Source organism: Scomber scombrus, chromosome 2, assembly GCF_963691925.1.
Source record: "Scomber scombrus chromosome 2, fScoSco1.1, whole genome shotgun sequence".
In the NCBI taxonomy this organism is placed as follows: Eukaryota; Metazoa; Chordata; class Actinopteri; order Scombriformes; family Scombridae; genus Scomber; species Scomber scombrus.
Window position 1 is genome coordinate 15,638,634 of NC_084971.1, and position 12,361 is coordinate 15,650,994.

Genomic DNA, 12,361 nt, shown 5'->3' on the forward strand with positions numbered 1-12,361 from the left:
CATTTCTTAAAATGCTGGAAAAATGATAGAGGGAGTTGTAGGGGGATAATGTAGCATGTCAATGGCAACAGTGACACCAAGTGGTCAGGTTGGAAATTATCTGCTACCTACATATAACTGGCTTGTGTACTGTAGAGCTTATAAAACACTGTAGATAACCAACCAGATTTTTATTTGTTGATCTTAATTTTCTTACTTCATTTCTCTCAGGCCCCAAACCTATGCAAGATGGCTGGGGAAATGGAGGAGAGGAGATGGGCATGTCTAACAACCAATGGGACACTGAGGATGGGGATATGTGGAATAGCCCCACCTCCCAGGAGAGCAGCTCTTCTTGCAATTCCTGGGGAAATGGACCCAAGAAGGGCCCGACCAAGGTCAGAATGCCCTTGATTTATGTTATAATCATACTGGCAGATATTAACAGAGGAAATTATTGTCTTTTAACGACAAACGTAATTGTTGACAAATTAAATCACAAATATCTTGCTTGTGTGTTGTCAGGTGAAGATGATTAACAAGCCAGATGAGGCCTGGATCATGAACCGTCTCATCAAACAGCTCACTGACATGGGCTTTCCGGTATGGATCAATATTTTTAGAAAAAAAGTTCTAACACACATATACGGAACTGCTAAGCTTTTCTTTAAGGCAGATCTTCCTTACATGAACACACTTGATAAATGCAGCCATCTAAACTTGAGAAATTATTACATTTTTGAATTTGGAAGACCATCTCCAACAATTAAACCATGGTCATTAAGAGATCTGTTATCTATGTATTATAGCGAGACCCTGCTGAGGAGGCTTTGAAGAGCAACAACATGAACCTTGACCAGGCCATGAGTAAGTTCAATAAACATATTTGTGTGGCATGTGTGTATAAAGATTGTTTGTAATAAATATGATTGTACAAATCTGCAGCATTTTTTATATTTATTTCAAGTAAATAAGTTCACAATTGAACATTGTTGCTATATAACATTCTTCAGTGAATGCAAGCTATATATCAATTTGTTGAAGATATATTTAAAATGGATCAAACACTAAATTAAATAAATAGAAACTATATAATGTATAATAATTAATAATACCTTTCTTCCCCCAGGCGCCCTTTTGGAGAAGAAGACAGACCTGGACAAGCGTTGCATGGGCATGTCTGACTACAGCAACGGCCTGAACAAGCCCCTGGTGTGTCGGCCCTCTGCGCTCTCCAAAGACCCCACCGACCGCAACACCTTCCTTGATAAGGTAAGACATCAAGCATCTATCAGACCGTTTTCAAACATCTGTGGGAAATAAAATGTTCATAAAACATAAATCTGTTGTGGTACTTATACGTCTACTGATTTTATGGTTCTTAATTTTTCTGGGCATTTGCCTTTTTAAAATATTTTTACACTTGTTTTTAGTAGTACAAATATTAGCATTAAACATATTTTTATTTATAAAATCATGTCATCACCCTTAATCCTCTCCACCCTTCCTCTTTTCATTTTCTGCCCATTTTTCTCCCCCATCACCAATTGATACTCCAGGATGGTGTTCTGTCAGATGACGCCCCCTCATCACCGTTTCTGCCTTCCCCCGGCCTGAAGCTCCCCCTGGCCAACAGTAGCCTTCCTGGGCAGGGTCTGGGACAGGGCAACCCGGGGCTGGCCATGCAAAACTTGAACAACAGACAGGTAATACATTTCTTGCTCACAGTTCCACTCTGCACTGTTATTGAACTTAATTACACATTTAAAAAATGAAAATGCTAGTGATGTATTGTTTTGTCCAGCAGTTATTTTTTTCCTCATCCTTTTTTTTCTAATGCAGCATGATGTGAGTGTTTGAGGACTGACACTCTCTCAGTTGCTTTATTAACAATTGAATATACTGACAGATTATACAGAACCTGCCAAATCACAAATATTATGATGAATATGTTAATCATTTTGCATCATGCAGGATCTAAATGTGTATGAAGCAGTGAATGCAACAAGAATAATCTGAATTCATTTGACACACACCTCATGTTCTCCCAAATCTCCACTTTTCTAATGCTCACTTCTGTGTATGACCTTGCCTGAAGTGCCCATTGAAACCAGATAGTTATGTTCTATCAAATACCACCACTAGGGGCTGCCGTGGCCCAGAAAAACAACAGTATGTCCTTGAAGCCCAAACAAAGGCACTGTAAGCAAGCCTTTTTTTTTGCACTGAATTGAAAGACTTCTCCAACAACTTGCAATTCAGAAATGTGGATGAAGCTCCCTCTCAAGGCTAATTGTTTGGAGCCCTTTGAAAAACCTAAATAGTCACAGTTTCATGATCTAACATCTAGCTGCTCTCATTTAGTGTTCAGTATATGCTTTGTTGCACACAGGTGTAGTGTGAGAACCTTGAGGGTAAATGCTTTGAAAAATGTTTTTCAACATTGCTATGTGGGCTGGGAATATCATCGACACAGGCTAGGCTTTTGAGTGCACTTTAAGTTTTCTTTTTCATCCAATTCAAGTGCATTCATTCGTGTAGTGAATGAACCCATCTTTTTTCCACAAAGACTTGACAGGTGGATGCTCAACTCTTGACCTTTCTCTTGAGGTTTTCTGTAGCTGTTTGCTGGAATGGTTAAGGCTACACAATGGTCTTCCCTATTCAGTGGTTCAGCTCTTTGCTACACATTGATGTGTGAAATGGCTTCAGTAATTTGAATAAACAGGTTTTGTGAGAAGTTTAATTGTCCCTTACGACTCCTGCTTACAGATACCCAGTGGAATGTTTGGCAGTAGTGGAGCAGCACAAACCCGGGCCATGCAGCAGCAGCAGCAGCAGCAGCAGCAGCCTCCTCCTCAGCCACCAGTGCCACCTCTCAGCTCCTCCCAGCCTAGTCAACGTGCTCAAGTGCCTCAGTTTCTCTCCCCTCAGGTAGATAACTACACGTATAACACACAATAATGTACATATCATATTTACAACATGCAGCTATACCAGTTAATGCTAAGTGGGAATTTAGTGACAATTTGTGTTGGTTGTCCTATGTGCTGGGAAACACAGTTGAAGGATATTTATATCTCTGCTAGTGTGTCTTTATTCTGGATTTTTTTTCTCTTTACACTTCTTATGTCAGTAAAATTGTCCCCAGACTTAGTGAATGTGGTTGTAATGTATGCTTAAATCTGGAGATGCTGAAATATATTTAAAAATAATATGATGACTCAGAATTGTGCCATTGACTTTAATTCCTTATAATAATTATTATCACCCTTTTTTTTTTACTCTTACCAACTATTCATAATCTGAATGATATGCTTGTCAAGAAGCCATAACCAGTATTGTTGTCTAAGTGTATCACACTCTTTAAAGTATTCAGTAGAATATGAAATGGGTCAAAAGAAACTGAATTATTTAACAATTGCTGAATCAAGTGGCTCAGTTCTGTTAAACCTATTGTTAATTATTTACTTAAGACCTTACCTCATACCCGAATCCTAATATTAAGTATTTTCTCTTGTGTGACTGGCAAAATTATCACAAGTTATTATTTGTAAACCCTGTTGTGCTAGCTTTGCTTTGAAAGACACAGCCCTACTCACAAACCCTTTCTCTCATGTCTTTTCCTCCTTATATGCACATAGCAGTGACTCGTTTTGCCAGAAGCTGCTCTCGTTCACTTGTTGTGATTTACAATGACTAATTTGTCATCTTTCCTTTCTGCTTCCCATTCTCCCCTTCCCTCCAGGTCCAAGCACAGCTCTTGCAGTTTGCAGCAAAAAACATTGGTCTGAACCCTGCACTTTTAACCTCACCAATAAACCCTCAACAAATGACCCTGTTGTACCAACTTCAGCAACTGCAAATGGTGAGTCAGAGTCCTGCTCTCCCTCTGTATTTAAAGGCAACTTGTACTTATAGACCTGAGGCAGGGATACTGTGTTTTGGACTTTTTGTAATGTCTTAATGTTAGTTTTTGATTTAGTTTCTGACATCGACGGACAAAAATCCAATGAAGCTGCTTTTTGTACTTCATCAAGTAGAAAAAAAAACCTTTCTTTAAATTAAAGTGTCCATTCAAAAACACAAGTGAAAGTTGAGCTAAAGCGGATTAGTTTTCTCTGAATGCTTAAACACTAACAGTGATTGTTGAAGCACTATTTACTAAACCATTCACACTTGTAGCCAATGCATTTACCAAGTGTGCCACATCCTTTACTTGACACTCAGTTTGTAATATTATAACATTCTTTTTGCAAAGTTTTAAACACAACTTACTGCGTTACACTCAGTTTGCAATTTAACAACACACTTCTAGCAAAGCTGTTAACATTGGTCTTTACATGCTACACTATTTTGCCAATTGCCACACTGACACATGTGAAAACACTTTTTGAAAATCACTTAACTTACAAATCAGGCCTTGAGCACTATGCTGTGATTTGGATGAAATATAAATACATATACATACTTAACACATTTGGATACCTGTGTGTATGTGTGTTTACTACATGTATTATAAAACTTTATTGCAAACTGCTGCTCTGCACACAGAAAAAGCAAAAGCCACAGGTGCCCTTCATGTATACTGTCAGTGTGTAGTTGGTGCTTTGTGTACGTATTCAAATTATGGTTTGTGTGTACTTTAATAATGCAAAAAACACATTTTTTAAGAGTTCAGAGAGTTTTGCAAGAATAGTTTGCTTTTGCAAGAGATCTATAACGTTTTGCTGGTTTGGTGTAAGGTTTTATGGTTAGTGTGTAGAGTTTTGCAAAGTAGCCTATAGTTTCAAAGATAGTTCCTAAGCAATCAGAAATAACTAATGAATGATTGCCATACCAAAGATCTCTCATTTATTATGTATGGAAAAGATCAAGGTTGACCAGATGGAAACAGGTGTAATGTTCTCCTTCAGTAATGTAATTTTGTAATTATTGTATTGTACTTTTTGTTCCCTTCACTTAGGCGTACCAGCGTTTACAAATCCAGCAGCAGATGATGCAGGCGCAACGCAATGTTTCCGGCCCCATTAGACAACAAGAGCAGCAAGTGAGTCAACAGGTTATTTATTTCATGAGGCAGCCCGTATGAGCACTCACTCACAACACTGTGATACAACTAAATCTCTCTCTCTCTCTGTCTGTAGAGTGTAGTGTGTGTGTGTATGTATATGTATGTATATGTATATCTATATGTATATATATGTGTATATGTATGTGTATGTATATGTGTGTGTCTGTGTGTGTGTATATATATATACATACATACATACAAACATACACACATATACATATATATATATATATACACATATATATATATATACATACATATATATATATATATATACGTATATATATATATATATATATATATATATACGTATATATACATATATATATACACATATATATATATATATATATATATACACATATATATATATATACACATATACGTATATATATATATATATATATGTGTATGTATGTATGTATATATATATACACACACACACAGATATATGTGTATATATATATATATATATATATATATGTATATATACGTATATATATATACATAAGTATATATACGTATATATATATACATAAGTTTGGAAAGCCATGTTGCATTTATGTATGCATCCATTGGGGCATCACAATAAAATTAGGCATAATAGGAGATATGTTATGTTGTTACCTAACAGTTTTGGTGTAAAAAGCCTGCATATATCGGTATCGGGTGATAATATCGGATATCGGCAGAAAAGCCAATATCGAGCATCCCTCCTGCACACATATAGATTGTCCATGACACAATTTCAAATACAATTACAAAAGGTGTTGTTACATCAGGGGTTGCCCAAACTTATTTCTGCATGAGAATATGTTACTTCTTGTTTAACATGAGTCAACAACTCGAGTTTGTTCTTCTTTCTGGACATTTTTAGGTTGTTTTGTTGGCCAGTCAACAGTGGCTTGCTGCAAGATAAAGGCTGTTAAAAGAGGATATGTGCATATGAACATGTGGTTGGTGCTTCCACCATTTCTCTGAACCTTGAATTCTCAGAAAACTACATCATTTAAAATAATCCTGAGTTCTTCTTTCTTTAGTAACTTAATACTTAATTTTGATTTAATGTTTCTCTGTCATGACAATGCTTCTCTTCTCTCCCAGGTTGCACGTATAATGACCAACATGCAGCAGCAGATCCAGCAGCACCAGCGTCAGCTGTACCAGGCGCTGCTGATGAAGCAGCAGCAACTTCCCTCTCATTCCTCCTCTTCCTCCTCCTCCGCTGGTCTGCCTCCCACTGGTGGCCCAGCCGGAGGCCATGGCTCCGGCAAATCAACCCTTGACCCCTTCACAGGCCCACACCAGGCTCCGGGCCTTGCCGACACACTGCACACCAAAGAGCCGCCGTCTTCGCCCAACACCTACAGCACCTACCCTCTCTGTGAGTCTGAGATGGGGAATACACTAAATGAAGAAAATTGGGTTGTTACTTTTATCCCCACAGATAATACAGTAATACTACTGCAAACACTTGAGCAGGTTCTGCTTATGAGAGACTGGTGTATCAGTTTATGGTACGATCAAACAAAACAAAAGTTGTGTTGTTTTAGTAAGGAAGTTGGTCAATAATGATTTCAATTGTGATCAAACTTCATGCTGCACATGGCAGTGGTTTTACAACTTTACAACAAAGTTTGTTTCTTGCAAACCAAAGGACTTGGAGTTGTTCAGCCTGTTGTCTACAACTCTTTAAACAGCTCACTGTCGATGCTTTGTCTGGCTCCATTGCTCCCTTACAATATTTAAAAAGAAGAGTTAATGCAGAAAATGGCTTTTGTAGGTATTGTTGGGAAAAGGGGGTTGGGGTCTACCACAGTGACAAATACATGATGTTTCATGTGACTGCCTCACAGCAAGTGTTTTGTGAAGCAGCAGTATTAGGATGTTTCATTTGTATTAGGAGTAACTTAATACAGCTCTGATTCATTGCAAAGAGAGCCAATAGTAAGAATTGCACTGGATTATTCTTCCTGTGGATCTCTTGTGCCTAGGTAGATAATCTGAATCTAGTGCTAGAATGGCAGATGTGGCTGCTTACAGTTCATACATGCATTATGTTAACCACTAATAAATATGCCCAACCAAAAACACAATCAATCCATAGCCATTGCTTTTGAGAAATACATCCAGATTTCTACTAGGGCCCTCCATCTTCTGACAGCATATCAATACCTGTTTCGTTTCCTAAACCAGGATCAATGAACAACTCATTTGTGCAGTTCAAGTGTGTCTTTTTCTTTTGAGATGGATTTTTGGTAATGGATGGAAACATAAACATCTTTCACCAATGACTTGCATATAACAAATAAAGATTCTTGTGTTTTGTGTGCAGCTGGACTGAATCCAAACATGAATGTAAACTGCATGGAGGTTGGGGGTCTGTCCCTGAAAGAGCCCCATCAGCCCCAGTCCCGCCTGTCCCAGTGGACACACTCCAACTCCATGGACAGCCTCTCTGGCAACTCCTCAAACATGGAGAACAACCTCAATAAGCACGGTATGTTGAAGAAAAACAGGCTGTAACACACACATTAATGCATATACATATAGTATGCAAATAGCATTTTAAATAAAATTCAATGCCATCTTAAATAGATGTACACCTGACACACACATTGGGCAATCCCCTTGCCATTTGTTGTATAGTTAAGTACCACTTGGCAGCTAATATGTTGTAACATAACAACTATAATTAAACAGGGATTTAAATTTTCAGAACAATTTTAGTTTCTTTCTGTGGATGCAAGACTTTTTTTTGAGATAGTGAAAATGTGCAAGATGTGCAAGTGTGAAGTTTCGTAGCAAGTATTTATCTTTTAATATGACTTATTTGATCAAGTGTTGAAATGGGTAATTTTTTCTCCCTTTTAAGGTTGTGAAACATGATTAAAATCCAGCCGGACTTGTTTGCAGACATGCATCTTTCATTGCAACGTTAGAGGTGTCATCATCTTTTTCTCTGTGCATTTGTCTGTTGTCACACATTCTGAGTGCAAGCACGGTTTCAGCTAAGCAGCCTCACAGCCAGAAACGCTTCTCCTAAAGTGTCAGAGTACCTCCCATAAAAAGTGACAAGTGTGTTAGTCACACAACATTTGTAGGCTCCTACACACCTCAAACTCAAAACACTATTTTATTTACCCTGCTTTATTCACTCTTTAAAAATTATTTTTGTTTTCAAGTTCATTCTCAGATAAGAAGCTGTAAGCCACAAACACTTTGTCATCTAACTTCCTCTCCATTTGTGATTAAAAGATGTATTCATATCATTAGAAGTCACTCAAAGCATCAGAAGATAAATTCTGTTGTACTTTAGACATCACACCAATAACATTTTACTCTGAAAAGGTCATAAATCAATATTAATAGTGTTTGTTTCTCCTTTTGCAATGGTTTAAGGGACCTATACAAAACGGGAAACTGTACATTGTCTTTTTAACTTAAGAGTAGTTTGCACATATTATGCTCCTTATTATACTTTAAATTCAGATTATGTCAAATCTGTTCTTTTTCTCAATCCATTAGGTGCCATATCTGCTGCCTCTAGCCTGGGTCCCCCTGGGAAGCCGCCCCAGTTGGAGGACTCATACAGCCCATACAATCTAATGTCCAGCTCTGAGTCCCCCACCAGCCCCCTGGTGCCCCCAGACAGCTGGGGCCAGGGCAAGAGCCCCAATGAGAAGATCTCCAATGGGACCAACATTAACTGGCCCCCAGGTGAGAACGAGATGCAAATACATAACTGTTAATGCTGTAGATTTTGAGTAGTGGATGTTTTTCTGTCTTTTGATTTTAGTACAAGTGATACTTTCCCCAAAAGGTGCCACTACAATGTAAAAAAGAGTATGCAGTAGTTGCATCATTTTAAGAATAACTATGAATGATTCAGTGGCTTAGAGACTTGTTGGGACTAAATTATTAAAACAGGGGTGAAGTTATGGGATGACAGGTTTTTTTGAGAGGGGGGGCATTTTATGCCTTTATTATAGGGACAGTGTAGATATGACAGGAAATTAAGGGAGAGCGAGATAGAGGGTGACAAAGGCCCACTGCTGCTGTTGGATTCAAACTGTGGATGTTGCGGTTATGTGGCATGTGTCTTAACAACTAGACTACCAGAGTGCACCGAGATGGTAATCATGTGATTCTCAGAATCTGATCTTGTTTAAATAACCCTCATCACTGCTTAATTTCTGCTCCCTCAGAATTCTGCCCAGGTGTGCCATGGAAGGGCCTTCAAAACATCGACCCTGAGAATGACCCCAACATGACCCCTGGCAGCGTCCCCAGTGGTCCCACCATCAACACCAACATCCATGACGTCAACCGATACCTGCTGAGGGACAGGAATGGAGGTATGAACAGAAGCAAGGCTACAAATATATATTAAAGACATCCAGTAACAAAAACATGCTGCATAAAGTGGATCATATGTTAATGAATCATTTCTTCACTTACACAAGCTGGCCCAAATCCACAGGACCGAATCTTTTTCTTGTACTGATACTGACATGAAGTGACTTGTCTGTTTTTTCTCTTTGTCCATGGCAACAACACTGTTACCTCTACGCCCATATAGCCTCTTCCCCAGCTCCTTCTCTTCAGAATGGCTCTCTGCCTTCAACCAGCAGTGACTGGCCTATCAGTGGCTACTCTAACTCTTTCAGTCTGTCGTCCTCTGATGGAGACAGCTCAGGTACACAAACCAGAGTATTTCCCCTCCATGTGTGGACCTGCTAAACCTCTCCTCGCCAAAAAGGAAGCCACTGACACCATGTTGTCAGGCTTCTACTTTTCCTGAACCTTACCCAAACCCTGACCTGTTTTTGTGACCCCTCTTGCTTTAAGTCACACCTACACTTGGTCCCTCAGTGCCTTTAAACAACACCCTTATTGTTACTAAGACAGTTACCTAACCTAAGTGTGACCTTCAGCCATCTATCCGTGCTGCTTTGAAACCAGCCACAAATAAACAAGCCCCACCCCTGCTGGTTGTGACATCAGTAAACACCCTATGTTTCAGTGTGCTTAAGACAAGTATACGCGAAGAATCCAGACTTTATGAATCTCATTTGTGATGTGATTTGTAATATACACAGGAATGTAGACACTGTTTATTGCTTCTTTTTTTTTATTTACAAAAAAAGGAACGCATTCAACAGATCAATTAACTTTAGTCTCCCAACACAAAGCCTTAGTTGTACATCTTCATTTGTAAGTTGACATTCTCTCAACTGCCCTCCATCTCCCATCTTCTCTCTGTGTGAAGGTAAAATGTCTGACATGAAGTCCACCTGGTCCCCAGGGCCCATCTCCCAGAGCCAAGCCTCTCTTTCCCACGAGCTATGGAAAGTCCCACATGGGCCTCGCAGCACCATAGCCCCATCCCGACCTCCGCCAGGCCTCACCCACACCAAACCCTCTTCCACCTGGGGTGGCAACTCGCTGGGCTTGGCCCAAGGCTGGAGTGCCTCCTACGCCTCTGGTGAGCCACAATGTTCTCATTTCATTTTTATCAGAAGCACCGAACGGTACTCCGCTAAAACAATCTTAGTTAAAAACACCAGATTTTTCAACCAAACAAGTTTTACATCATTTTGTGTCACCATAAATGTAAACATTGCTAAGTGACTATATGTTATTTACAAATAAATCAAGAAACATTGTTTTGAATCAAACTGAACTTTGATCAAAGTGTTGAATTGAAAGCAAATCTCTTCATAATGTCACACCTAGCACCTAACACAGAGGTATAGGAAAGTTAACAGCTGCTGTGTCCTCGCTATATAAAGGCTAGATAAGCACAAGCTGCTAAACTGACATTTTGAGGTTTACCGGCTCTGTGGTGAACTTCTATAAACATCGTACATGTGACCTTATTTTGACATGACACGTCAAGCAGTTTGGGAGGAAAGTTTTGTGTTAGTGTCAGTCAAGAAACGTATGCGTGTTTGTGGAAATGGATAACAGTCGGTAAAATGTTTCTTTGAAAAAAGTTTACGACACTGAGCACAGAGCTGCAGAGCCCTCTTGAAAAACCAACGCAATGGTTAAAAAAAAATTCTGGAGACACTTATTGGACCAACTTGCTATTTGACTGTTGTAAAAGGAATAGCTTTAAGTAAAAAAATTGGAGAAATTTAACACACTGACAGAATTTTATCATTAATATGATAATATAATATTAATATTATATTGTTAGTATATACAATATGTGTATAATTTATATTGTGTCTACTTTTCTGTTACAGAAGGAACCACCTGGAGTACTGACAACTCCAACAGGACCAGCAGCTGGCTGGTTCTGAGGAATCTCACGCCACAGGTACGTACATGTGCTGCTAATTCCTGCTATATTGTAGCTACAGTGTAGAATTAATAGAGTCAGCAATCCAATCCAATCCATTCCACTTTATTTATATAGCACGATTTTAACAAACAAGGTTTCCAAAGTGCTGCACAACAAGATAAAACACAATAAATAGATATCTCAATAGAAGCACAATAAAAAGATTACGTACACAATAGAAAGATAAAAGCAATAAAATAAATAAAATGCAATATAAAAAATATGCATGTATACACATAAAATCAACATTCTACATGGTGTCAAAAGCCAAAGAAAAGAGGTGGGTTTTAAGAAGAGTTTTAAAATGAGACAGTGGGGAGGCCTGTCTAATGTGCAGCGACAATTCATTCAAAAGTTTTGGAGCTGCAACGGCAAACGCTCGATCCCCTCTGAGCTTAAGCATAGCTTTAGGCACTGTCAGGAGCTGCTGGTCAGCTGACCTGAGAGATCGGCTGGGAGTGTAGGGGTGCAACAGCTCAGGGAGGTAAGGTGGGGCAAGGCCATTCAAGGCTTTAAAAGCAAATCAAATAATTTAAACATTAATCCTAAAATGGATGGGCAGCCAGTGGAATGAAACTAAAATAGGTGAAATGTGCTCATACATGCCTGTGCCATTTATAACAGCATTGAAATGTTATAAATTAATTCAACGATTTAAAACAAATAAACAATAGATTCATCTGATGGCTTTGGGGAAGCATACTCAAAATTGAACAAATACGATTCTACGCTTTGCCTCTTAGTGTGATAGAAAACACCTTGCATTTTATTTATTTATTTTGAAGAGTGGAGAAAATAAAAGTAAAATGGTAAAGAGTAAAAAGTAAAAAAAAAGGATTCTTACAATACTATAAAAAAGGACAACAATGAAGTGATTATGGGAAATAAACGTGACTACATTTACAGTGTAAAGTAGATGAATCAACTCAGATATCAGTTGTAATTGCAATTTTGTT

At 38.5% G+C, this 12,361-nt stretch overlaps 1 protein-coding gene across 2 annotated transcripts in view; it reads left to right on the forward strand.

The window, feature by feature from the left end:
• tnrc6c2 (trinucleotide repeat containing adaptor 6C2) overlaps positions 1-12,361 on the forward strand; it is a 57,913-nt gene that overhangs the window by 39,521 nt on the left and 6,031 nt on the right. For both annotated transcript variants that reach the window (XM_062428174.1, XM_062428175.1), the window contains 14 exons: positions 211-377; positions 505-582; positions 789-846; positions 1,109-1,251; positions 1,539-1,685; positions 2,752-2,913; positions 3,728-3,847; positions 4,946-5,029; positions 6,158-6,437; positions 7,389-7,553; positions 8,582-8,773; positions 9,262-9,411; positions 10,326-10,541; positions 11,308-11,381. In XM_062428174.1, coding sequence (XP_062284158.1) covers positions 211-377; positions 505-582; positions 789-846; positions 1,109-1,251; positions 1,539-1,685; positions 2,752-2,913; positions 3,728-3,847; positions 4,946-5,029; positions 6,158-6,437; positions 7,389-7,553; positions 8,582-8,773; positions 9,262-9,411; positions 10,326-10,541; positions 11,308-11,381 — 2,036 coding nt within the window. The remainder of the gene's footprint in view (positions 1-210; positions 378-504; positions 583-788; positions 847-1,108; positions 1,252-1,538; positions 1,686-2,751; positions 2,914-3,727; positions 3,848-4,945; positions 5,030-6,157; positions 6,438-7,388; positions 7,554-8,581; positions 8,774-9,261; positions 9,412-10,325; positions 10,542-11,307; positions 11,382-12,361) is intronic.